This window comes from Salmo trutta, chromosome 20 (assembly GCF_901001165.1).
Source record: "Salmo trutta chromosome 20, fSalTru1.1, whole genome shotgun sequence".
Classification (NCBI taxonomy): domain Eukaryota; kingdom Metazoa; phylum Chordata; class Actinopteri; order Salmoniformes; family Salmonidae; genus Salmo; species Salmo trutta.
In genome coordinates, this window is record NC_042976.1 from 32,694,829 (window position 1) to 32,720,794 (window position 25,966).

A 25,966-nucleotide genomic window follows, 5' to 3' on the forward strand; every position below is an offset into this window, starting at 1 on the left:
AAGGGGCAATCTGTAGTTGCTACATCCATATTTGGATTTATATATATCCATTGATTCTTGAAAAATATAACTTATGAGCTTAGTTCAACTCACACTCCATGAGAACCCAAAATATAAGCTTGTATTTCGCAAATGTTTGTAGCCATTGTAAATGTAAACAAACACTGTATAGCCTCATAATATGATTCAAACAATAATTTCTGTATCATGGATGGTCAGTCCTTGCATCCATAGCTCTGTCTATTAATCTGAGAGTGATTGTATTTCTCCAGGCCCATCCCTCAGCTTTTTACCAAAACAGAAGCAGGGTGACCGTTTTGTTATTGGTTCATCTGTGGATTTGCTCTTTAAACAGGTGAATATTATCAATATTTCAAAGTGTCACCAATAAAAAGGTAAACAATAGGCCTATAGCAAATGCAGCATATGGCATTCATTTTCACATGTAAATAGCACTTTTCAGTAGTGCTCAAAGCATGCCGTTCCATGAGCACAGCATTTATTTTTCAACTAGAATCAATGATCCCAATCAGTCCTCCATGATAACAAAATCATAAACAACAGAGTAGGGCTGGCTAATAAGTCCTGAGTTTTGGGGTTATGCTCAGGTAAAACAACATGGATAATCTATACTTCCATATTTCCAAGTCCTATTCTTGAAGATCAAGGGGTATAACATTTATTGGAATGACTTGAATTCTGATAGACCTTGGTTTTTAATGTAAAGATATATCATTTAATCGTATTATTATATGTAGTAGAAAGCGATCGGTTAGAAGAAGCCTACATAACCAACCCATAAAGTAAAATTGACCATCCATATATGGCCAGCTATGTAAACTTTAACATTGATTTATCCTGCAATAGATGTCGTTCAGGTGGTAGCATACATTTTTGTCTTCTAATGCCTGTTAAGGAGAATGTCATCTAAAAGTAGTGGAATATAATCAGATTACGTTACTGAGTTTGGGTAATCCAAAAGTTACGGTACTAATAACAATTTTGGACAGGTAACTAGTAACTGTAATGGATTACATTTAGAAAGTAACCTACCCAACTCTGAATGTAAGCTCCCCCTCCACTCTCAAACCAAGGGGATGTTGATTGTAAACAGACATAGCTGGCTTTGTGTTGAGTGACTGAAGTGCTCTCAGGGCATCTCCTGTTAATGTGTTGTGCAGTGGCAGCTGGTGCAGTGAGAGGAACAAACAACCCCGACAGGCCTGAGGAAGGACATAAAGAGCAAGGAAGAGGGGAAGGAAGAAAGAGAGGGAACAGGAGGATTAAGAGGGAGAATAAAATTAAAAGAAGACCGAAGGAGCACACACTAGATTCCAGGGGGAAGGAAGACGAGAAAAGATTCTGCTCATAAACTCAGCGGCGCACACACACACTCCCACAAACAAACACAGCCTCTGTAAGGACGTGGGCCAAGTTAAGAGTAAGGGCTTGGGGGGGGGAACCAGTTTTTCTGGATGTGCTAGATCACGGTGCCAGTCTCCTCAGCTGTCGCAACTGTCACCCGGCTCTGCTCCCGCATGCCTTTCTAAATACAGCTACCGACGCAGGCAATGTTCCACCACTCACCCCACCGAAATAGACCAGAACGGGGACTGTAGGGCCTGCCAAGGAATCTTTTTACCTCTCTCTAATGCTCTCTTCCTCCTCCACCCATAATCTTACTTCTGCAACCCTACTTGTGCAACTCTTTGTCACACCTTCAGCCCTCTCACTATCTCGCCTGTCTTTTTCTCCTCTCTCCTTAGCTCCCCTCAGCTCTTTACCTTCTCTCACCCCCTCTCTCTCGCTCCATTTATTTATCTCTCCACACAGTTGTGATTCTCTGTCTCTCCCACGTTCTCGCTCTCCCTTCATCTCTCTCCACTGAAGTTGGCTGTCCCTCTCTATCTGTCCCCAGGGGAGGAGTTAAGGCACCAGAGTTGGGTGACCAGGTCCCTGGCTCTAGGCCTGTTTTCCTGTGTGGGGGAGTGACTGGGACTGTGCCATGGCTATTTTTAACGATGCTTAATGTTTTGTGTGTGTGTCCACAGCTGCGGCAACCCCCAGTGAAGCGTCTTCGTCTACGAGGTGACTGGTCTGACACTGGACCCCGTGCTCGCCCTGAGAGCGAGAGAGAGCGGGACGGTAAGAGTGCACAATCACTCCCACAACAAACACACAGTCTCCCTCTCTCTCTTCTCTATTACCTCAGTCTCTCCGTTATTCTTAATTGGTATGACTGAACACAGACACACACATTCTACTCTTTCTTTCTCTCTCTCTCTCTTTCTCCCTGACACACACACACACACACACACACACACACACACACACACACACACACACACACACACAGCCTGATAACTCTCCATGTCTCCTCCAGCTCCTCTGAGAGCCTGAGCTCTAATCTCTCACCCAGAGCCTCTACCTCTCATTGCTAATGAGGCTAACAGGGCCTATCTCTGTCTATGGGGATCTCGTTAGCTTTAGCTTTCACTGACTCACAACTTATTACGGGCCCAGCTGGGACTGTGATAAAGCTGCCTCTCGCTATCACAGACTTTTATAGATCTTAGGGTATTGTAGATGAAGGAGAAGCAAACTTTTTTTCCTAATTAGTCATTGTCTGGATGATGCAGTGGATTGGTACTCCGCTGTTGGCTATTGAGGGACTTATGCATTATAGTACAAGCTATACCCTGATACGAGGATTCCCTAGACCGATGGTAAAGGGGGCAACAACAACAATAACTTTGTGGGATTTCAAGAAAATGTTGTGCTGAGAAATGCTGACCAGTCATGTCCCATGCCAACTCGATCTCTGACCTTTGACGACCCCCCCCCCCCCCCCAGGAGAACAGAGCCAGAACGTATCGCTGATGCAGAGGATGTCAGACATGTTGTCCCGATGGTTCGAGGAGGCCAGCGAGGCCCAGAGCAGCCGGGGGACCACGCGCTCTCAGACACGCCCAAGAGGTGAGACACTGGGACGGTAGTGGTTGGTGGCCAGCTTAAATGGTACTTAGTGTTGGTCCGTTGCCACAGATCTAGGATCAGACCTTAGTTGTTCGTTTGGGACACTATTTCTGGAGCTTAGTTTGCACCAGTGTTTTTTTTTTTAAGTGGAAAATAATTGAATACAAAATTATGAAATAGAATACAATATAATACAACTGTTTGAAGATGGAAATTCTCCTTGAAGTAACACTGAAAAGACATGCTTCAGAAAAAACCCTCAGAAAATGTAGGACAAAAAAACCCATCTGTTCCATTTGTCTCCTCCAGGCACTCTTCCCCGTATAGAGGGGACTCTTACAACACCCACCATCCCAACGCTCCCTACAATACCCCCTCCACAACAAGCCAGAGCCCCAGAGGGCTTCATGGAAACAGAGGCCCCAGCCGTCGCCTCTGTACCCCTCCCCAAGTCCACCTCAGAGTCATCGTCAACAGTTACAGCACCTCCCCCGTCAACCGGCTCGTCCATGGAGGGCTCGGTGCTCCCCTCCTCCCTCACCTCCTCCCTAGACTTAGAACAGAGGAGTCAGGCAGACATGGCTGTGACCCCCACGCCAACACCCACACCCACCGCAGAGACTGCACTGTCTGGTAAGAATTGTGTGGAGAGAACACACACACACTGCATACTCCCATAAGAGGGGCGAGTCATCATATTTGATTTGAGGGGAGCTAACCGGTGACTCATAGTAGACTCCCACAAGCAGACCAAAACACGTGTGTGTGTGTGTACCGTCTATTGGTGTGTGGGAGCCGTGCCACTCAAGCAGCAGCCTTACCCTCTCCTTTTTCAACCATACTATTTCCTTTTATTTCCCTTTGTCTCCTTTGTTTACTTCTCCTCCTTCTCTTGTCTTCTGCCTCCATTCACTCTATCCCTCTCGTCTCTCTACCTCTCTGTCAGAGTACGGCCCTAACCGGCTGCCGGTAAGTCTAGTGTGTAGGCGTTTGCAGCGGTTGCTCCTGTTGGCCGACCCCCCAGGACAGAGCCAAACCCTTTCCTCCACCGTAGCCACTGAGATCCAATCAAGGGGGGCTGCTGCTGTTGGCGCTGCCACCGAGACGCCCCCCCCCTACAGGTTACTGCCACTCCAACCCGTCTCCTTCCTGCTTCCACTTAATATCCCCATAGTTTTGGTCGAACGTTGCCCGCACAGATCCAGGATCATCTTACCCTACTGAATCTGACCTTATATCTGTCTAGGGGTCGTCTTCATCCTACTCCAATCCCCACACCCATACACCCTTTTCTCTCTTCTCCCTAACTCACCACACCCTCTACCCAAATTCCCTTTCCTAATTTTCATATACACCTCACCCAAACCCCTTCCCACCAAACATGCACAACCCCCCCCTCCCTTGCTGCTTGGGTAGTCCCGCCTGTAGCTCCCCTGTACGGTGTGGCATTTGGCACCCTCTGGCTGTGGAACACTGCTTCTGCACCCCCTTGGCATCAAAAGCAATATGAAGTGGTTGGTACGCAGCTCCCCCGGGACTGCCATGCAGAAGAAATATCAGCTCGCGCAGAGAAGCACGAGATTGAACTTCACTCAACTTTCTAGTTTTTCCCTTTAACAAATCATATTTTATTGGTCACATTCGCGTGTTCAGCAGATGTTATTGCGGGTGTATATTGCCGGTGTGGTATAACCAATCAGAGCTGCAGTATCCCTATATGCAAATAGACCATTGCCATATATGGATCTGTGGCATTCACTTTGAACTGGACTGTGTTTACAGCATGAGTGGTTCATAGTAGATGCGCTTCTTTCGAGATCAAAGCAAGTGCTGCATGTAGCTAGGTGTGTACATTTGTTCATATTCTTTGCTTGTGGGTTATTAGCCCAGATATAGCTCATTTCTAGACAGCAATGGGGGAGTGGTTGCTTCCTACAAAACGTGTGCATTTCTAGACATCTTTGAAAAGCAAGTCCGGTTAAGAGCATTTTTTCTGTCTTAAGGGGGCAGTGTTGTATTTTTAGACAGGCTTGAATAAGCTAGGTATAGGCCTATATTGAACACCACACATTGGCTGCTACTGTAGGCTGAATGATAGAACAGCTATTTCAATGTAAAAATGTTATGGGATGCGTTTTCTCCATTGTGTTTGATGGTAGGCCACTCTGATAAGCATACATTATGATCAAACAGCCACAGTAGCCGACTTGGACACTGTTATAACTATAACTCAAAGCTGGTACAGCCTCAGTGTTCACAGTAAACACGCCAGAAGTTGCACAGACTTTTCACAACGTTCAAGTTTGTGCTAAGCAGACCTGACATCAGTGCCGAAAAATGTCGAGGGAACATTGACTACGACTATGGATGGTTAAGATTAAGATCAGATCTCTCTACAGCCTTTGTTTCAGATTTACCAGGAGCTGATGTAACGATTGATGCATACACCCCCATGGTCTATTAATGTCATGTTGTACTAAGCTTCTTCACTCCGTCTGGTACACATCACTTTCCAACTCGCTTAACCCCATTCAGACACTCAAAGGGCCTTGGCTTGTGTTATGATTGTAGAATTCTTATAGTGTTGAAATATGAGAATACATACAGTACATAATGTAAGTGGCAACAATGATTTAGTTTTCTTTGTACTTAAACTAAATATGTCCATATTTGGACCTGAACATTTTAGCTTCAGTAATGGCGCAAGGCCTCGTCGGTGCTGTGAGATATCTGGGTTTACTGTTGACACTGATGAAGCTACTTTGTACACACCAATTGGTATTTTCATATTAAGGTGAAATAACATTGTTCATTCTCAATCCTCTACGATTTGCCTAATGCAACGCTGTAATATGTACGTGCGTAGCTTGAATTGCAGTGGAATGCACTGGCATCCGACCATGTGACATTGGGGTGGAAATCAATCAATATGTACTGGTAACACATTGTTTGGTGAAGTCTATGAATCTAATTTGAGGTGGAGTTAAAGGTTTACCAATGATGAATCTCTGCATGATGCCCTTTTTGAGATGACTGGCTATTGCTCACGTAAGGTGACAGGTGTTTGGGCGTGACATGGGTTTTGGTCAGTGTGGTTTGCCACTGGTATCCACTTAACAGGCATGGAGTGAGTGGCTGTTAGTATTACTGTGAGGTCCATCAGACCATGACTTTGTTCTCACTCTGCCCTGTGAGAGTAACTTGAGATGCGTGAATAAGTTAAACTACTGTGTAAATCTTCCATTCAGATCAAACCTTGAATCGCGCGTGTGATATATTTTTCAGGTCTGCACGTGTGGCACTCTACGGTCTCTGTTGAATCTCCCACAAGCTGTGTCTAGGGCAATTACTGCTGTTTTATTCCCATATCAATATCAACTTGTCCTTCCTAACTCTTCCCAGCGTTGTTCATGTAGCCGTGTTTGTTCATTCTTCTTCCTGCTTGGCCTTGGTCCACTTTAAGCAGCATTTGAACTTTGACCTGAGCGTGACTATATGACCCCTGGTTTGACCTCCGACCTCTATGCCCGTTGTTTAGTGAGTCTTATTTGTGTTCCAGATTCTCCTTCATCTGTGGTTAACAAACAGCTGGGATCCATGACTCTGGATGAGCAGCAGGGTGCGTCTCCTCTCCTCTCTTTTCCTCCTATCTTTCTCTCGCTGTCGCTCTCTCCCTCCCTCCTAAACTCTCTCCTTCTTTCCCTGTATCCCTGTAGTTTCTTCCTCTCTTTCTCTCCTTCTTTTGTATCTCTGTTTTCCTCTGTGCTTTCTGTCTCGTCTGTGTGACATTTAAAAAAATATATTCGCATGAGACTTCCGGCGTGCACCTTGCCCCTCCACCATCTTTACCTGAGAACATTTTCACTAGGCATGCATTCTAGTCACTTTTGGCCAACCCAGTCCCCAGGGCAAAGGCTGGTGTTGGCTATCTTCTCCAAGGCTCTCTTGTTGAACCTATAGCTTGAGATAATGTTTGGTCATTCGCCAGCCCTTGGGCTCCCGGTCTAAGGCACTGCATCTCAGTGCTAGAGGCGTCACTACAGACCCTGGTTTGATCCCGGGCTGTATCACAACCGGCTGTGATTGGGAGTCCCATAGGGCGGCGCACAATTGGCCCAGCGTCGTCTGGGTTAGGGTTTGGCCGGGGTAGGCCGTCATTGTAAAATAAGAATTTGTTCTTAACTGACTTGCCTAGTTAAATAAAGGTTAAATTAAATACAAATAAAGTATTGCTTTTATTTTGGACTCAATCTTGCTCCTCTTCTTCTGGCTTTTCACTCAGTCAAAGCCGTGCTGTAAATCATCTCACGCTCAGACCATTAACCTCTCAATGCAATCGTCCCTGTATTGGCTTATTTCACAGAACATTAACACAATTTACCCTAGGATACAATGACATTCCAAGCCCCATTTTGTGATGAGCTATTGTGTGTGGTGGTAGTTTGAGAGGCTTGCGTTTGACCCCTGTATATTTGTGTTGTTTCCTACTCACCTGTGTGATGTTGTGGTTCAGATCTGGGTCAAACACTGGCAAATGCTTGAGGTCCACTTGATTTAGCTTCACCGGCGTGCAGGGTGGTCGCTGTCCTATTGCTTCTATTGATACCATTGTGATGGGCAAGTTAAATCAAGTGCACTTCACGTTTTTGAAAGTATATAATACATTGTATGTATTGCTCCTGTGGTTTGGGACGATTGAAACCATTCCACTCTTCCTCTGTGTATGGAATGCCTTGCACACTGTCAGTGTGAACTGTGTGTAGTAGACCTACATGAAAATGTTATTGTGTAACAAGACAGTCACTAGGAGGTGAGCGTACAGTGCAGCACAGAGGACTGAGTATGCACAGCAAATTTGAGATCAGAATTTTAACACAGTGTTAAATTCAGCACTTTCTTAGTGTGTATACAATAAAATCAAATTTTATGGGTCACATACAAATGGTTAGTTGATGTTAATGCGAGTGTAGCGAAATGCTTGTGCTTCTAGTTCTGACAGTGCAGTAATATCTAACAAGTATTTAATAATTCTCCAACAACTACCTAATACACACACATCTAAAGGGGTGAATGAGAATATGTACATATAAGTATATGGATGAGCGATGACCGAGCGGCATCGTCAAGGTGCAATAGATGGTATAAAATACAGTATATACATGTGATATGAGTAATGTAAGATATGTAAACATTATTAAAGTGGCATTATTTAAAGTGACATTGTTTAAAGTGACTAGTGATCCATTTATTAAAGTGGCCAGTGATTGGGTCTCCATGTAGGCAGCAGCCTCTCTGAGTTAGTGATTGCTGTTTAGCAGTCTGATGGCCTTGAGATAGAAGCTGTTTATCAGTCTCTCGGTCCCAGCTTTGATGCACCTGTACTGACCTCGCCTTCTGGATGATAGTTGTGTGAACAGGCAGTGGCTCAGGTGGTTGTTGTCCTTGATGATCTTTTTGGACTTCCTGTGACATCGGGTGCTGTAGGTGTCATGGAGGGCAGGTAGTTTGCCCCTGGTGATGCGTTGTGCAGACCGCACCACCCTCTGGAGAGCCTTGCGGATGAGAGCGGTGCAGTTGCCGTACCAGGCTGTGATACAGCCCGACAGGATGCTCTCGATTGTGCATCTGTAAATGCATTCGTATACCCCTTGACTTGACCCCTTGACTTTTCCCACATTTTGTTACATTACAGCCTTATTCTAAAATGTATTATATTAAACATTTTCCTCATCAATCTACACACAATAAGCCATAATGACAAAGCAAACGGGGATTTTATGGAAAAGTGTCTGTGGGAGGAAAGGCAACTCAAGGACCACTCCTGTAAAGCAGCATATAGGTGCTCTTTGAATATACAGTGCATTCGGAATGTATTCAGACCGTTTCCCCTTTTCCACATTTTGTTACAGTACAGCCTTATTCATCAATCTACACACAATACCCCATAATGACAAAGCGAAACAGAATACATTTTTTATTTATTAAAAATATAAAACAGAAATACCTTATTTATATTATTTATATTAGTATTCAGACCCTTTTGCTATGAGACTTGAAATTAAGCTCAGGTGCATCTTGTTTCCATTGATCATCCTTGAGATATTTCTACAACTTGATTGGAGTCCACCTGTGGTAAATTCAATTGATTGGACATGGTTTGGAAAGGCCAACACCTGTCTGTATAAGGTCCCACAGTTGACAGTGCATGTCAGAGCAAAAACCATGCCATGAGGTCAAGGGAATTGTCTGTAGAGCTCCAACACAGGATTGAGTTGAGGCACAGACCTGGGGAAGGGTACCAAAACATTTCTGCAGCATTGAAGGTCCCTAAGATCACGGTGGCTTCCATCATTTTTAAATGGAAGAAGTTTAGAACCACTAAGACTCTTCCTAGAGCTGGCCACCTGGCCAAACTGAGCAATCGGGGGAGAAGTGCCTTCCAGAAACTTCCAGAAGGACTACCATCTGTGCAGCACTCCACCAATCATGCCTTTATAGTAGAGTGGCCAGACAGAAGCCACTCCTCAGTAAAATGCACATGACAGCCCACTTGGAGTTTGACAGAAGGCACCTAAAGTATTCTCTGGTCAGATGAACCCAAGATTGAACTCTCTGGCCTGAATGCCTAGCGTCACGTCTGGAGGAAATCTGGCACCATCCCTACGGTGAAGCATGGTGGTGGCAGCATCATGCTGTGGGGATGTTTTTCAGCAGCAGGGACAGGGAGACTAGTCAGGATCGAGGCAAAGATGAATGGAGCAAAGTACATAGAAATCCTTTTTATTGTATTTTTTTGTGTGTGTTGCCCTTTTCCCCCCAGTTTTGTGGTATCCAATTGGTAGTTAGTCTTGTCTCATCGCTGCAACTTCCGTACGGACTCGGGAGAGGCGAAGTTCGAGAGTTATGCGTCCTCCGAAACACAACCCAACCAAGCCGCACTGCTTCTTGACACAATGCCCACTTAACCCGGAAGCCAGCCGCACCAATGTGTCAGAGGAAACACCGTACAGCTGGTGACCGTGTCAGCGTGCACTCTGCCCGGTCCGCCACAGGAGTCGCTAGTGTGCGATGGGACAAGGATATCCCTGCCGGCCAAACCCTCCCCTAACCCGGACGACACTGGTTCAATTGTGCGCCGCCCCATGGGTCTTCCAGTTGTGGCCGGCTGTGACAGAGCCTGGACTCGAACCCAGACTCTCTAGTGCCTTAGACCACTGCGCCACTCGGGAGGTCAGAGCGATCCTTGATGAAGACCTGCTCAGGACCTCAGACTGGGGAAAAGGTTCACCTTCCAACCGGACAACGACCCTAAGCACACAGCCAAGACAACACAGGAGTGGCTTCAGGACAAGTCTCAATGTCCTTGAGTGGCCCAGCCAGAGCCCGGACTTGAACCCGATCGAACATTTCTGGAAAGATGTAAAAATAGCTGTGCCGCGATGCTCCCCATCCAACCTGATAAAGCTTGAGAGGATCTGCAGAGAAGAATGGGAGAAACTCCCCAAATACAGTTGTGCCAAGCTTGTAGCGTCATACCCAAGAAGGCTTGAGGCTGTGATCACTGCCAAAGGTGCTTCAACAAAGTACTGTGTAAAGGTTCTGAATACTTATGTGAATGTGATATTTCAGTTTTAAAGTTTTTAATAAATGTGCTAACATTTCTAGAAACCTGTTTTTGGTTTGTCATTATGGGGTATTGTGTGTAGATTGATGAGGAAAAAAACAAATGTAATCAATTTTAGAATAAGGCTGAAGTGTAAAAAAATGTGGAAAAGTATAGGGGTCTGAATATGTTCCGAATGCACTGTATATGACCCACCGAAATAGTGTTAAACTAACACTTTTCAAAGTGTTGATAAACTAACACCCCAAGAGTTTTGGGTCTCCTAACATTATGGGTGTTATGAATTCCGACTTAAATTAGCACTTTATTAGAGCTGATGCTGTTACACTTCCTCAGTGTTGGGGAATTAACACCTGTGGTGTTACGTAACAATTTTTTTTGTGTTTTAAGACTGTGGGGTGTAAAGCCTTATTCACATATTTATTTCACAGGGTGCCTTTTGAGTGAATTTTTAAATTACCAGTACCACCCATGTCTGTGTTTGCTATTGACAGAGACATGATTGTTGCATTCAATGGCATTGTCTTGTAGCCTTCAGCAAGTGAATGCCTAAGTGAATATTATATCATAAAAATACAATTCTTTATGACAATACATTACTTTTATCATAAGGCAATACTTTGACAGCCTAGTTTTACCCAAACACAGTGGTCTGAAACTTCTGGTTTGCAGGCAACATTGGCAAGTCACATTATGCTGGCTTGCAAAGTGTTATATAATTCCTATTGGAATCCACTCAGATCTAAGATATTAAACAAATGGAACTTTTAATCACCCGCAATATGCAGTTAGAACGTCTGTCAAGGTATAAATGAGACTACCTAAACCATATAAACTGGAACAACCATCTCAATAATGGGTGAAATAAGTCCAACCACTTACAGATTGAATTAGTGAAGTAAAATGTGTTATTTATCTTTGTGTATTATAAGATCAATTAATCAATGTGCATGCGGAAACATAGATATTAAACAAACTATTCTAAAAAGCAACCTGCAACAAAGCATCCTGGGAGATATGATCATGAGGGCCCTCCCACGTCTTTTTCACTCAGAGTTGACGCAGCAGAGTAACGATTCCACTGTGATTCAAATAACACTTAATTTATTCACCGCATGTGGCGTCAATTTTAATCCCACAGGTTAACCTCACTTGAACAACACTCCGATATAACACTCGCAACAATTTTTTTTTTACCTCAACACCAAGATTTTAACACCAGCAAATTTGCTGTGGCTTTTTTTGCATTGCCATTGACCTACCTCAAATAACAATGCTACATGTTGTCATCATATTATATTGTCCTATATAGTAAAAAACATCAAATATAATCTAGTTGACATGTTTTTAACCAATACAACTACAGAATACATTCTGCAAAGTGCTAACACTGAAATGGAATACAAAGTGGTTTTATCTATTTGCTAAAATATTTTTAGTCTACACACTAGTTCAAAAGCAACCAATGATTATTGTTTTATCACAAAGTCTCAAATGTACCCAATGTCTTACGATGAATAACTGGGTTGAAAATGTATGGAGGCTAGTAGTGATTTTTACTTTGGTAACCAGGAGCCACTCAAAGACAAAACTATTGTCATATATAAAGCTAATATATTCCACTTTATTAAATAATCTATATTTTTCTACTTCCCTTTCTTGCTCTCGCTCGCTCTCTCTGTCTCTGTCTCAGGAGCATCAGAAGCTGTGAGTGTGGAGCGAAGTGCTGGAGCGAGTTCAATCAAGGTGAAAACCCAGTCTGTATCTGCCAGTGTAGCTGGAACCTCGTCCGGGGCACCCAGTAGCAGTACTGGACCAGGAGGTAGCCGAGCCAGCACAGCAGAACCAGTCCTGAGTTTACACTACAGCACTGAGGGAACCACCACCAGCACCATCAAACTGGACTTCACTGACGAGTGGTGAGCAAGCGACTCTCTGACTCCACAGCTTAAAAGGCCAGAAGCACAACTTTACCCTATTCAAACTTTGAGCTGATTTCACAGACCCAGGTTAAGCCTACTGCTGGAATGAAAAGCACGCTCCATGGAGATTTTTTGTTGTTGTGACTTTGTTTTATTATTGTAATTTTTATAAGACCTTACCAACACAAAACAAACAAACAAAACGGCCACTATACCAAACATTCATTAAAGTGATCAACATACATTTGGCCATGTAGTGTATGTAGACACCTGCTCGTCAAACATGTCATTCCAAAATCATGGGCATTAATATGGAGTTGGTCCCCCCTTTGCTGCTATAACAGCCTCCACTCTTCTGGGAAGGCTTTCCACTAGATGTTGGAACATTACTGCAGGGACTTGCTTTCATTCAGCCACAAGAGCATTAGTGAGGTCGGCACTGATGTTGGACGATTAGGTCTGGCTCGCAGTCGGCGTACAATTCATCCCAAAGGTGTTTGATGGGGTTGAGGTCAGGGCTCTGTGCAGGCCAGTCAAGTTCTTCCACACCGATCTCATCAAACCATTTCTGTATGGAACTCGCTTTTTCCACGGGGGCATTGTCATGCCGAAAAAGTTGGAAGCACAGAATCGTCTAGAATGTCATTGTAAAATAAAATTTGATTGGTCACATACACATGGTCAGCAGATGTTATTGCGAGTGTAGCGAAATGCCTGTGCTTCTAGTTCCAACAGTACAGCAATATCTATCAATTCATATCTAACATGTAATCTAACAATTCCACAACAACTACCTAATACACACAAAACTAAGTAAGGGATGGAATAAGAATATATAAATATATGGACGAGCGATGACCGAGCGGCATAGGCAAGATGCAATAGATGGTATAAAATACAGTATATACATATGAGATGAGTAATGCAAGATATGTAAACATTATTAAAGTGGCATTATTAAAATGACTAGTGATCCATTTATTAAAGTGGCCAATGATTTCAAGGCTGTATGTACAGTTGAAGTCGGAAGTTTACATACACTTAGGTTGGAGTCATTATAACTCGTTTTTAAATCACTCCACAAATTTCTTGTTAACAAACTATAGTTTTGGCAATTCGGTTAGGACATCTACTTTGTGCATGACACAAGTAACTTTTTCCAACAAATATTTACAGATTATTCCACTTATAATTCACTATCACAATTCCAGCGGGTCAGAAGTTTACATACACTAAGTTGACTGTGCCTTTAAACAGCTTGGGGAATTCCAGAAAATTATGTCATGGCTTTAGAAGCTTCTGATAGGCTAATTTACATCATTTTAGTCAATTGGAGGTGTATCTGTTGATGTATTTCAAGGCCTACCTTCAAACTCAGTACGTCTTTGCTTGACATCATGGGAACAACAAAATAAATCAGCCAAGACCCCAGAAAAACAATTGTAGACCTCCACAAGTCTGGTTCATCCTTGGGAGCAATTTCCAAACACCTGAAGGTACCACGTTCATCTGTACAAACAATAGTACGCAAGTATAAACACCATGGGACCATGCAGCTGTCATACTGCTCAGGAAGGAGATGCGTTCTGTCTCCTAGAGATTGCGAAAAGGGCAAATCATTCCCAGAACAACAGCAAAGGACCTTGTGAAGATGCTGGAGGAAACAGGTAGAAAAGTATCTATATCCACAGTAAAACGAGTCCTATATCGACATAACCTGAAAGTCCGCTCAGCAAAGAAGAAGCCACTGCTCCAAAACCGCCATAAAAAAAAACAGACTATGGTTTGCAAATGCACATGGGGACAAAGATTTGTACTTTTTGGAGAAATGTCCTCTGGTCTGATGAAACAAAAATAGAACTGTTTGGCCATAATGACCATCATTATGTTTGGAGGAAAAAGGGGGAGGCTTGCAAGCCGAAGAACACCATCCCAACCGTGAAGCACGGGGGTGGCAGCATCATGTTGTGGGTGTGCTTTGTTGCAGGAGGGACTGGTGCACTTCACAAAATAGATGGCATCATGAGGGAGGAAAATGATGTGGATATATTGAAGTAACATCTCAAGACATCAGTCAGGAAGTTAAAGCTTGGTCGCAAATGGGTCTTCCAAATGGACAATGACCGCAAGCATACTTCCAAAGTTGTGGCAAAATGGCTTAAGGACAACAAAGTCAAGGTATTGGAGTGGCCATCACAAAGCCCTGACCTCAATCGTATAGAACATTTGTGGGCAGAACTGAAAAACCGTGTGCGAGCAAGGAGGCCTATAAACCTGACTCAGTTACACCAGCTCTGTCAGGAGGAATGGGTCAAAATTCCCCCTACTTATTGTGGGAAGTTTGTGGAAGGCTACCCGACATTTGACCCAAGTTAAACAATTTAAAGGCAATACTACCAAATACTAATTGAGTGAATGTAAACTTCTGACCCACTGGGAATGTGATGACAGAAATAAAAGCTGAAATAAATCATTCTCTCTACTATTATTCTGACATTTCACATTCTTAAAATAAAGTGGTGATCCTAACTGACCTAACACAGGGAATTTTTACTTGGATTAAATGTCAAGATTTGTGAAAAACAGTTAAATGTATTTGGCTGAGGTGTATGTAAACTTCCCTCCTTCTACTGTAGGTAGCAGCCTCTTTGTGTTAGTGATGGCTGTTTAACAGTCTAATGGCCTTGAGATAGAAGCTGTTTTTCAGTCTCTCGGTCCCAGTTTTGATGCACCTGTACTGACCTCGCCTTCTGGATGTATGCTGTAGCGTTAAGATTTCCCTTCACTGGAATGAAGAGGCCTAGCCCGAACCATGAAAAACAGCCCCAGACCATTATTCCTCCTCCACCAAACTTTACAGTTGGCACTATGCATTTTGGCAGGTAGCGTTCTACTGGCATTCGCCAAACCCAGATTCGTCCGTCGGACTGCCAGATGATGAAGCTTGATTCATCACCCCAAAGAATGCGTTTCCACTGCTCTAGAGTCTAATGGTGGAGAGCTTTATACCACTCCAGCTGACGCTTGTCATTGTGCATGGTGATCTTAGGCTTGTGTGCGGCTGCTCGGCCATGGAAATCCATTTCATGAAGCTCCCAACGAACAGTTCTTGTGCTGACGCTTCCAGAGGCAGTTTGGAACTCGGTAGTGAGTGATGCAACTGAGGACATACGATTTTCATGCGCTTCAGCACTCAGCTGTCTCGTTCTGTGAGCTTGTGTGGCCTACCACTTCACGGCTAAGCCGTTGTTGCTCCTAGACATTTCCACTTCACGATAACAACACTTACAGTTGACCAGGGCAGCTCTAGCAGGGCAGTTATTTGGTGAACTGACTTGTTGGGAAGGTGGCATCCTATGACAATGCCACGTTGAAAGTTACTTATCTCTTCAGTACGGGCCATTCTACTGCCAGTGTTTGTGGCAGTGTGCTCGATTTTATACACCTGTCAGCAATGGGTGTAGCTGAAATAGCCATATCCACTAATTTGAAGGGGTGTCCACATACTTTTGACCATGTCGTTTTTGTCTTCCAAATTCTATCAAATATTTCAGTTTTTTGTTTAACTTTATAATATACAAAATCTAAAGGGATGTAACTGTAGTGCCACGAAAAAGTATTTGGCCCCTTTCTAATTTTCTCTACTTTTGCATATTTTCAATGCTGAATGTTATCAGATCTTCAACCAAAGGGAACCTGAGTGAACAAATAACACAACAATTATATACTTGTTTAATTTATTTAATGAACAAATTTATGCAACACCAATGCCCAAGTGAAAAGTAATTGCCCCCTTACACTCAATAACAGGTTGTGCCACCTTTATCTACAATGACTCCAACCAAACGCTTCCTGTAGTTGTTGATCAGTCTCTCACATTGCTGTGGAAGAATTTTGGCCCACTCTAGGTCTGCGCTAGTCAAAGTCCAGCCCTAATCCCAATTGAGATTTTGTGAAAGGACTTGAAACAAGCAGTTCATACTTGAAACCCCACAAATGTCGATGAGTTACAGCAGTTCTGCATGGAAGAGAGGGCCAAAATTCCTCCACAGCGACATGAGACTGATCAACAACGACAAATATAGTTGGAGAGCAGGCCATTTTATTTAAAAAGTTGGATGGAATAGAAACTGTCAGGGCCTGGAATAAATACTTCAACCTTGGTAATATATTCCTTTTGATTATGTTGACCCTAACCCGAGTGGCGCAGCGGTCTAAGGCACTGCATCTCAGTGCAAGAGGCGTCACTACATTCCCTGGTTCGAATCCAGGCTGTTTCACATCCAGCCGTGATTGGGAGTCCCATAGGGAGGAGCACAATTTGCTCAGTGTCGTCCAGGTTTCGCCGGGTAGCCGTCATTAACTGACTTGCCTAGTTAAATAAATGTACAATTAAAAAATACAAATACCTAACATATAGGTAGAGATCTCAATCTCTGAACATGGAATCCAATCTGTTAAAACAGTTGATTTTGTATGCCTCCTCCAGATTGCTTGGTGTCAGTACACACAGGTATTTCATGTTTCTTTGTCCATTTCCCCTTAAATGTACTTTCTACGCTTGAGAAGTCATGATTAGAAATGGGCATTATTTTAGATTTCCCCCAATTCCCTTTGAATCTGTATACAGAACCATAGGTGTCCAATGGTAGTGAAAGAAATGACAGAGAATGTTCAGATGAATAAAGTGAAATGTCATCTGCGTACAATGATATCACATGTTGATCTCTATATGCCCCAGTTTGAGCCATGAGTTCTAATTATTGATGATGTGGCTGAAGAAAATAAATAACTAGACAAAGGGGATCCCTGGCTTGTCCCTCTTGATAACTTAAATTATTCAAAGATCAGTCCATTTGTTTGTAAAGATGCTTTGGGGGGATTTGTACAATAGCTCAATCCAGGAAATAAATACCGGACCAAAACTACTATTTCTATGCGACAAGCCAATACTTTAGCAATGATTTTGTAATCCACATTCAAAAGTGATACTGGGCGGAAGGATCCTTATCTATCTTTTTAAGTAGGGTGATTGAAGCCAAACATAGTGACTGTTTTGCAAACATTTCTACAAACCTGTTTTCGCTTTGTCTTTATGGGGTATTGTGTGTAGATTGAGGATTTTTTGTTCATTTAATCCATTTTAGAATAAGGCTGTAAGCTAACCATGTGGGTCTGAATACTTTCCAAATGCACTGTAGACCCATCTCTTTGTTGTTGTGGTTTAATACCGTAGACATATAAGGAAGAGGAGTTTAGTTGATGACTTGTCTAGAGTTGCATCCCGCACACAATTACCCCCCCCCCCCCCCCCCCCCCATATAATATTCCCTTTACATTGGAGGCAATAACAATTCAGTAAAAGTGTATTTTTCTTGTGCCAGATTTTCCTAGGTAGTTTTAAATGGGACTTTTTTTTAATCAATGAGAATTGATGCTCCTTTGGATCCTGAGGAGTAGGTTGAGGAGAATGCCAACCCATCCCAAACTCGTCCAAACCTTTAACTTTCTATTTCTGATATGTGAGTTTCTTGTAAAAAAAAAAACCCTGATGTTTGGCTGGCTGCACAATTCCATTGACATTCCATGTCACACATGTTAATGTATTCATATCTAAAGTATTATCCACAACACGGGATGTTGAGATGAGTCTTTACATATTTTCTGTCTCATTGACTGTACATTATGTAAGGTGTTGATACACTACCGTAATTTCCGGACTATTAAGCGCACCTCAATATAAGCCGCACCCACTGAATTTAGAAAGAAATATATTATTTTGAACATAAATAAGCCGCACATGTCTATAAGCCGCAGGTGCCTACCGGTACATTGAAACAAATTAACTTTACACAGGCTTTAACGAAACACGGCTTGTAATAAAAATAAATAGGCTTTAATGAAACACGGCTTGTAACAAAAATAAATAGGCTTTAACGAAACACGGCTTCTAACAAAAATAAATAGGCTTTAACGAAACACGGCTTGTAACAAAAAATTCAAAATTAGCAGTAAACAGTAGCCTACCAAGAAAGTCATTGGTCACTATCTTCCTCCTTCTGTGCACTGAAACCACTGAAGTCATCTCCTTTCCAAAAAAATTGAAAGCGGGAAAAATCCATATATTAACCGCGTCATTGTTTAAGCCGCGAGGTTCAAAGCGTGGGAAAAAAGTTGCGGCTTATAGTCCGGAAATTACGGTACATAAACCGCTACAATAAAAATGGTGTTGATCAATCCTCAAGCCTCTTAGTGGGCATGTATTCACAATACATACAAATCTTAACAAAACAATCAATCCCTCGTGTTCCTAGTTACCCTCTTTCCCTTTGATGCTTCCTACATAAATCTGTCCTGTACTGTTGCACAGGTGAGAAAGCAACCTTTTTGGTGCCTCCGTAGGCAATACAAAGAAATATATATATATAGTCTTGGCCAGACTTACTTGCTCTATAGTCAGCCACAAATGTCCTATTTTAAGTAAGGTGAGTTATGAAGGAGAGAGAAAAAAAAGAATATATATACAGTTGAAGTCGGAGGTTTACATACACCTCAGCCAAGTACATTTAAACTCAGTTTTTCACAATTCCTAACATTTCATCCTAGTAAAAATTCCCTGTCTTAGGTCAGTTCGGATCACCACTTTTTTTTAAGAATGTGAAATGTCAGAATAATAGTAGAGAGAATGATTTATTTCAGCTTTTATTTCTGTCATCACATTCCCAGTGGGTCAGAAGTTTACATACACTCAATCAGTATTTGGTAGCATTGCCTTTAAATTGCTTAACTTAGGTCAAATGTTTCGGGTAGCCTTCCACAAGCTTCCCACAATAAGTTGGGGGAATTTTGGCCCATTCCTGCTGACAGAACTGGTGTAACTGAGTCAGGTTCGTAGGCCTCCTTGCTCGCACATGCTTTTTCAGTTCTGCCCACAAATTTTCTATAGGATTGAGGTCAGGGCTTTGTGATGGCCACTCCAATACCTTGACTTTGTTGTCCTTAAGCCATTTTGCCACAACTTTGGAAGTATGCTTGGGGTCATTGTCCATTTGGAAGACCCATTTGCCACCAAGATTTAACTTCCTGACTGATGTCTTCAATATATCCACATAATTTTCCCTTCTCATGATGCCATCTATTTTGTGAAGTGCACCAGTCCCTCCTGCAGCAAAGCACCCCCACAACATGATGCTGCCACCCCCGTGCTTCAAGGTTGGGATGGTATTCTTCGGCTTGCGAGCATCCCCCTTTTTCCTCCAAACCTAATGATGGTAATTATGGCCAAACAGTTCTATTTTTGTTTCATCAGACCAGAAGACTTTTCTCCAAAAAGTACGATCTTTGTTCCCAGGTGCAGTTGCAAACCGTAGTCTGGCTTTTTTATGGCGGTTTTGGAGCAGTGGCTTCTTCCTTGCTGAGCGGCCTTTCAGGTTATGTTGATATAGGACTCGTTTTACTGTGGATATAGATACTTTTGTACCTGTTTCCTCCAGCATCTACACAAGGTCCTTTGCTGTTGTTCTGGGATTGATTTGCACTTTTCGCACCAAAGTACGTTCATCTCTAGGAGACAGAACGCGTCTCCTTCCTGAGCGGTATGACGGCTGCGTGGTCCCATGGTGTTTATACTTGCGTACTATTGTTTGTACAGATGAACGTGGTACCTTCAGGCGTTTGGAAATTGCTCCCAATGATGAACCAGACTTGTGGAGGTCTACAAATGTTATTCTGAGGTCTTGGCTGATTTATTTTGATGTTCCCATGATGTCAAGCAAAGAGGCACTGAGTTTGAAGGCAGGCTTTGAAATGCATCCACAGGTACATCTCTAATTGACTCAAATGATGTCAATTAGCCTATCAGAAGCTTCTAAAGCCATGACATCATTTTCTTGAATTTCCCAAGCTGTTTAAAGGCACAGTCAACTTAGTGTATGTAAACGTCTGACCCACTAGAATTGTGATACAGTGAAATAATCTGTCTGTAAACAATTTTTGGAAAAATTACTTGTGTCATGCACAAAGTAGATGTCCTAACCGACTATAGTTTCTTAACAATCATTTTTTTTGTGGTTTAAAAACGAGTTTTAATGACTCCATCCTAAGTGTATGTGAACTTCTGACTTCAACTGTTTATATATATATATATGTGTGTGTGTGTATGTGTGTATATATATATATATATATATATATATATATATATATATATATATATATATATATATATATATATATATTATTTTTTTCTCTCCTTCATAACTATATGTAATAAATATACACTGAATAAAAATATGCAACAATTAAAAATATTTGACTGAGTTACAATTCATATAAGGAAATTAGTAATTTGAAATAAATTAATTAGGCCCTAATCTATGGATTTCACTTGACTGGGAAGGTGAGCATTTGCCCACTGCAGTCAGGTCAAGCACCTGGTGTAGACGACGACCATGCAGATGAGCTTCCTTGAGACGGTTTCTGACAGTTTTTGCAGAAATATTTTGGTTGTGCAAACCCACAGTTTCATCAGCTGGCCAGGTGGCTGGTCTCAGACGATCCCGCAGGTGAAGAAGCCGGATGTGGAGGTCCTGGGCTGGCGTGGTTCCACATGGTCTGCCGTTGTGAGGCCAGTTGGAAGTACTTCCAAATTCTCTAAAACGATGGATGCGGCTTATGGTAGAGAAATTAACATTCAATTCTCTGGCAACCGCTCTGGTGGACAGTCCTGCAGTCAGCATGCCAATTGCACGCTCCCTCAAAACATGTGTTGTGTGACAAAATTGCACATTTTAGTTGCCTTTTATTGTCCCCAGCACAAGGTGCACCTGTGTAATGATCATGTTGTTTAATCAGCTTCTTGATATGCCACACCTGTCAGGTGGATGGATTATCCTGGCAAAGGATGAATGCTCATTAACAGGAATGTAAACAAATTTGTGCACAAAATTTAAGAGAAATAAGCTTTTTGTGCGTATGGAAATTTTCAGGGATCTTTTATTTCAGCTCATGAAACATGGGACCAACACTTTACATGTTGCATTTTATATTTTTGTTCAGTGTGTGATTCCATTGGTAAGTCCATTGCCCAACTAGGACTAAATTACACTTTTATTTTATTAATTACAATTATTATTATTTTATATATACAATTCTTAATGAAATACCGAACATACCAAACATTGAGGGAAACTGACCCTTGATGTTCTGACTTTTTTTCTCATCAAATAAATCCACAATCTCATTTTGGTGACCATGTTTCTCAGGTGTTCTTTAAGAAAGACTCATCCCCTCCCCACCCCCCACACACACACTTTAGGAGCAGCAGAGCCTCCAGTTCCAGGGGCAGTGGAGGGCCCAAACAGTCAGTGGCTGCAGGGGCCATCCAGACCAGAGAGGGACCCTCGGCAGAGAGCTCTGCTTCAGCACAGGGTGAGGACTAGAGCGGCCTAGTGGCCATGATTGTTACTGCACTCTATGGGATGCCATGTGTAGCACTGATCTGGTGGGCATGACTTCATACATTGGAAGGTTTTATTCAGTTGGTCACACGAAAGGTCCACTTAGTTTGTCACATATTGCCCTGACCTAGACAACTGTTGAGTTATTGAGCCTCATAATGACCACATCTCTCTCCCTTTCTCTCTCCTCCTTCAATACCAGCAGCTGCGGCTGGTTTAGAGCCTTCAAGCCTTCAAGCCAGAGCTCCCCACACAGACCCAGTGTGTGAGGCTGGGGATGCCTCCGCCGCCTCTTCCAGCACCCAGGGATACATGCCCACCCAGGCCACAGCACAAGTCTCCTCTGTGGGGGAGAGTCTGACTGCCTCACCCCTGGAGAGGAGCCAGGGTGTGGGTGCGGAGGACACCTCCGGGGGGTGCAGGAGAGAGCAGCCTGCTGGGGAGGGGGGGCATGTGGGTCCAACAGGACCAGGGGGGCAGGGGGTTCCAACAGGACCGGGTGGGCAGAGCCAACCCTCCCGTAGCAACCAGGATTCAGACGACAGTGATGATGACCCAATTCTTATCCCCTCAGCGAGGTACAGAGGAGGACAGGGACAGAGGTACGACTACAGCACGGCAGTTCATATATATACACACACACACACTATTTTGATGTATATTTTCTCCTTGTTGTGAGGACTCATTTTCTCTTCTTCTGTGTGGTTTATTACGATGATGATTCTGCTATACACATAGATCAAATTTCAGAGGATCAGCAGTAGGCGATAGGATGATCAGGTAACATCTGTGTGTTGACAACTAAAACATCTAACCTGCAAGGAGTGCAGTGCTCACAGAAAAACTTGTAACTTCCAAAACTACAGCTACCATGAGTCCAAGCAACCCCCTGAGACTACTGTGCGTCTATACCTAGAAGGCGTGGTGTTTGTAGTTTTCACAGCATAATTAAGCCTTGTGTGTGTGGGCACTGTTGCGGAACACTAATCGTGTGAGCATGCATATGCATGTGTGTATCACCACCAACATTTGCTAAGAGGAGAGCTATTAGCTTCATCATCCCTGGCAGGTACCTAGTGATATCACCAGGGTTACAGGCAACACCAGTGATGCAACAGCCAATGAATGAATGAAAGAAGCCCTACAATCCCTGGAGAATATGTTGCTAATGCCTATTGGTGTAGTAGTTAGCTTACTCATTGTTTGCACACAACAAGATTGATTGGATAAAGATGTGTACATACTGTATATACAGTGCATTCGGAAAGTATTCAGACCCCTTGACTTTTCTCACATTTGTTACATTACAGCCTTATTCTAAAATTGTTGAACTAGTTTTTTCCCCTCAATCTACACACAATACCCCATAATGACAAAGCAACATTTTTTGCAAATTTATAAAAAATGTATAAAATGGAAATATGACATTTACATAAGTATTCAGACCCTTTACTCAGTACTTTGTTGAAGCACCGTTGGCAGCGATTACAGCCTCTAGTCTTCTTGGGTATGAGCGCTACAAGCTTGGCACACCTGTATTTGGGGAGTTTCTCCCATTCTTCTCTGCAGATCCTCTCAAGCTCTGTCAGGTTGGATGGGGAGCGTCGCTGCTCAGCTATTTTCAGGTCTCTCCAGAGATGTTCGATGGGTTTCAAGTCCGGGTTCTGGCTGCGTTGTCTTGGCTGTGTGCTTAGGGTTATTGTCCTGTTGGAAGGTGAACCTTCACCCCAGTCTAAGGTCCTGAGCGCTCTGGAGCAGGTTTTTATCAAGGATCTCGCTGTACTTTGCTCTGTTCATCTTTCCCTCGATCCTGACTAGTCTCCCAGTCACTGCCGCTGAAAAAACATCCACACAGCATGATGCTGCCACCACCATGCTTCACCGTAGGGATGGTGCCAGGTTTCCTCCAGACGTTACACTTTCTTCGACCTCATGGCTTGGTTTTTGCTCTGACATGCACTGTCAACTGTGGGACCTTATATAGACAGGTGTGTACCTTTCCAAATCATGTCCAATCAATTGAATTTACCACAGGGGAACTCCAATAAAGTTGTAGAAACATCTCAAGTATGATCAATGGAAACAGAATGCACCTGAGCTCAATTTCGACTCTGTATTTCTGTTTTTTATTTTTAATCAATTTGCAAACATTTCTAAAAACCTGTTTTTGCTTTGTCAATATGGGGTATTGTGTGTAGATGAGGGGGGGAAAAATATTTAATTCATTTTAAAATAAGGCTGTAACGTAACATAATGTAGAAGACTCAAGGTGTCTGAATACTTTCTGAATGCACAGTACAAAACAATAAGAACACCTGTTCCTTCCATGACATAGACTGACCAGCTGAATCCAGGTGAAAGCTATGATTACTTATTGATGCCACTTGTTAAATCCACTTCAATCAGTGTAGGTGAAGGGTAGGAGACCAGTTAAAGAAGGATTTTTAAGCCTTGAGACATGGATTGTGTATGTGTGCCATTCAAAGGGTGAATGGGCAAGGCAAAAGATTTAAGTGCCCTTGAACGGGTTATGGTAGTAGGTGCCAGGCACACCGGTTTGTGTCAAGAACTGCAATGCAGCAGTGTTTTTCACCCTCAACAGTTTTCTGTGTGTATCAAGAATGGTCCACCACCCAAAGAACATCCAGCCAACTTGACACAACAGTGGAACGCTTTCAACACCTTGTAGTGTCCATGCCCCCACGAATTGAAGCTGTTCTGAGAGCAAAAAGGGGGGTGGGGGTGCAACTCAATACTAGGAAGGTGTTCTTAATGTTTTGTACACTGTGTAGATAGATACATAGATAGGCTACAGTGAGAAGTCAAATAAGCACATTGCCCTTTCTACAGTAGGTGTAGGGTTGTATAAGACAGGTGACGACGGTCAGTTAGCTTGGCATGTGGAGTATTTGCAGCTTGAAGCTGATTATTTTCCCATGTGATGTTTTGGTCGCTTCAGTATCATCGAGGGGTGAATCAGCATGATGCTTAGTATTCACTTCCCTCTGCAGATATAGAGTGAAAGATATTAAAACTGTCAATACTGTATATAACTTGTGTGTGTCTCTTTGTGTCTCTGCGTCTGTCGGCGTGTCACAGACGCTCTGCTGCGGCCCGTATCCAGGAGTTGTTTCGTCGGAGGAAGGAGAGGAGAGAGATGGAGGAAAGCGAGACCCAGAGTATCAGGAGACCTTCAGTCAAAATGGTCTACAAGGGTCACCGCAACTCCAGGACTATGGTACGCTAATATTCACTTCCGACTTCGGTTACTTCTGGTCCCTCTTTTACAGCTGATTCTAGATCAGCTCACTTCTACCTGAGCCCCTACTGAAAACATCATGCGAAGAGCACAAACTCATCATGGGCATTATATAGAGAGAGATTCTATTAGGACTCTCTGAAGAACTGTGACAATTGTTGCTGAGTGAGTGTCGTCCTGGTTTAATAGAGTAAGAAAGATATATATATACTACCGTTCAAAAGTTTGGGGTCACTTTTTTTGAAAGAAAAGCCCAAAAAATTGGTCCATTAAAATAACATCAAATTGATCCGAAATACAGTATAGACGTTGTAAATGACTATTGTAGTTGGAAACGGCAGATTTTTAATGGAATATCTACATAGGCGTACAGAGGCCTGTTATCAGCAACCATCACTCCTGTGTTCCAATGGCACGTTGTGTTAGCTAATCCAAGTTTATAATTTTAAAAGGCTAATTGATAATTAGAAAACCCTTTTGCAATTATGTTACACAGCTGAAAACTGTTGTTCTGATTAAAGAAGCAATAAAACTTCTTTAGACTAGTTGAGTATCTGGAGCATCAGCATTTGTGGGTTCGATTACAGACTCAAAATGGCCAGAAACAAATAACTTTCTCCTGAAACTCGTCAGTCTATTCTTAATTTGAGAAATTAAGGCTATTCCATGCAAGAAATTGCCAAGAAACTGAATATCTCGTACAACGCTGTGTACTACTCCCTTCACAGAA

General features: G+C 42.8%; 1 protein-coding gene across 5 annotated transcripts in view; it reads left to right on the forward strand.

The window, feature by feature from the left end:
- The window catches only part of LOC115155902 (DDB1- and CUL4-associated factor 6), a 69,232-nt gene that overhangs the window by 33,200 nt on the left and 10,066 nt on the right, over positions 1 to 25,966 (forward strand). The window contains exons 8-16 of one of the 5 annotated variants that reach the window (XM_029702941.1): positions 2,052 to 2,145; positions 2,854 to 2,976; positions 3,286 to 3,609; positions 6,536 to 6,595; positions 12,294 to 12,519; positions 21,836 to 21,948; positions 22,180 to 22,579; positions 22,716 to 22,757; positions 25,077 to 25,215. In XM_029702941.1, the coding sequence (XP_029558801.1) occupies positions 2,052 to 2,145; positions 2,854 to 2,976; positions 3,286 to 3,609; positions 6,536 to 6,595; positions 12,294 to 12,519; positions 21,836 to 21,948; positions 22,180 to 22,579; positions 22,716 to 22,757; positions 25,077 to 25,215 (1,521 nt within the window). The remainder of the gene's footprint in view (positions 1 to 2,051; positions 2,146 to 2,853; positions 2,977 to 3,285; positions 3,610 to 6,535; positions 6,596 to 12,293; positions 12,520 to 21,835; positions 21,949 to 22,179; positions 22,580 to 22,715; positions 22,758 to 25,076; positions 25,216 to 25,966) is intronic. The other 4 variants (XM_029702943.1, XM_029702942.1, XM_029702945.1 and 1 more) reach the window with 4 other exon arrangements.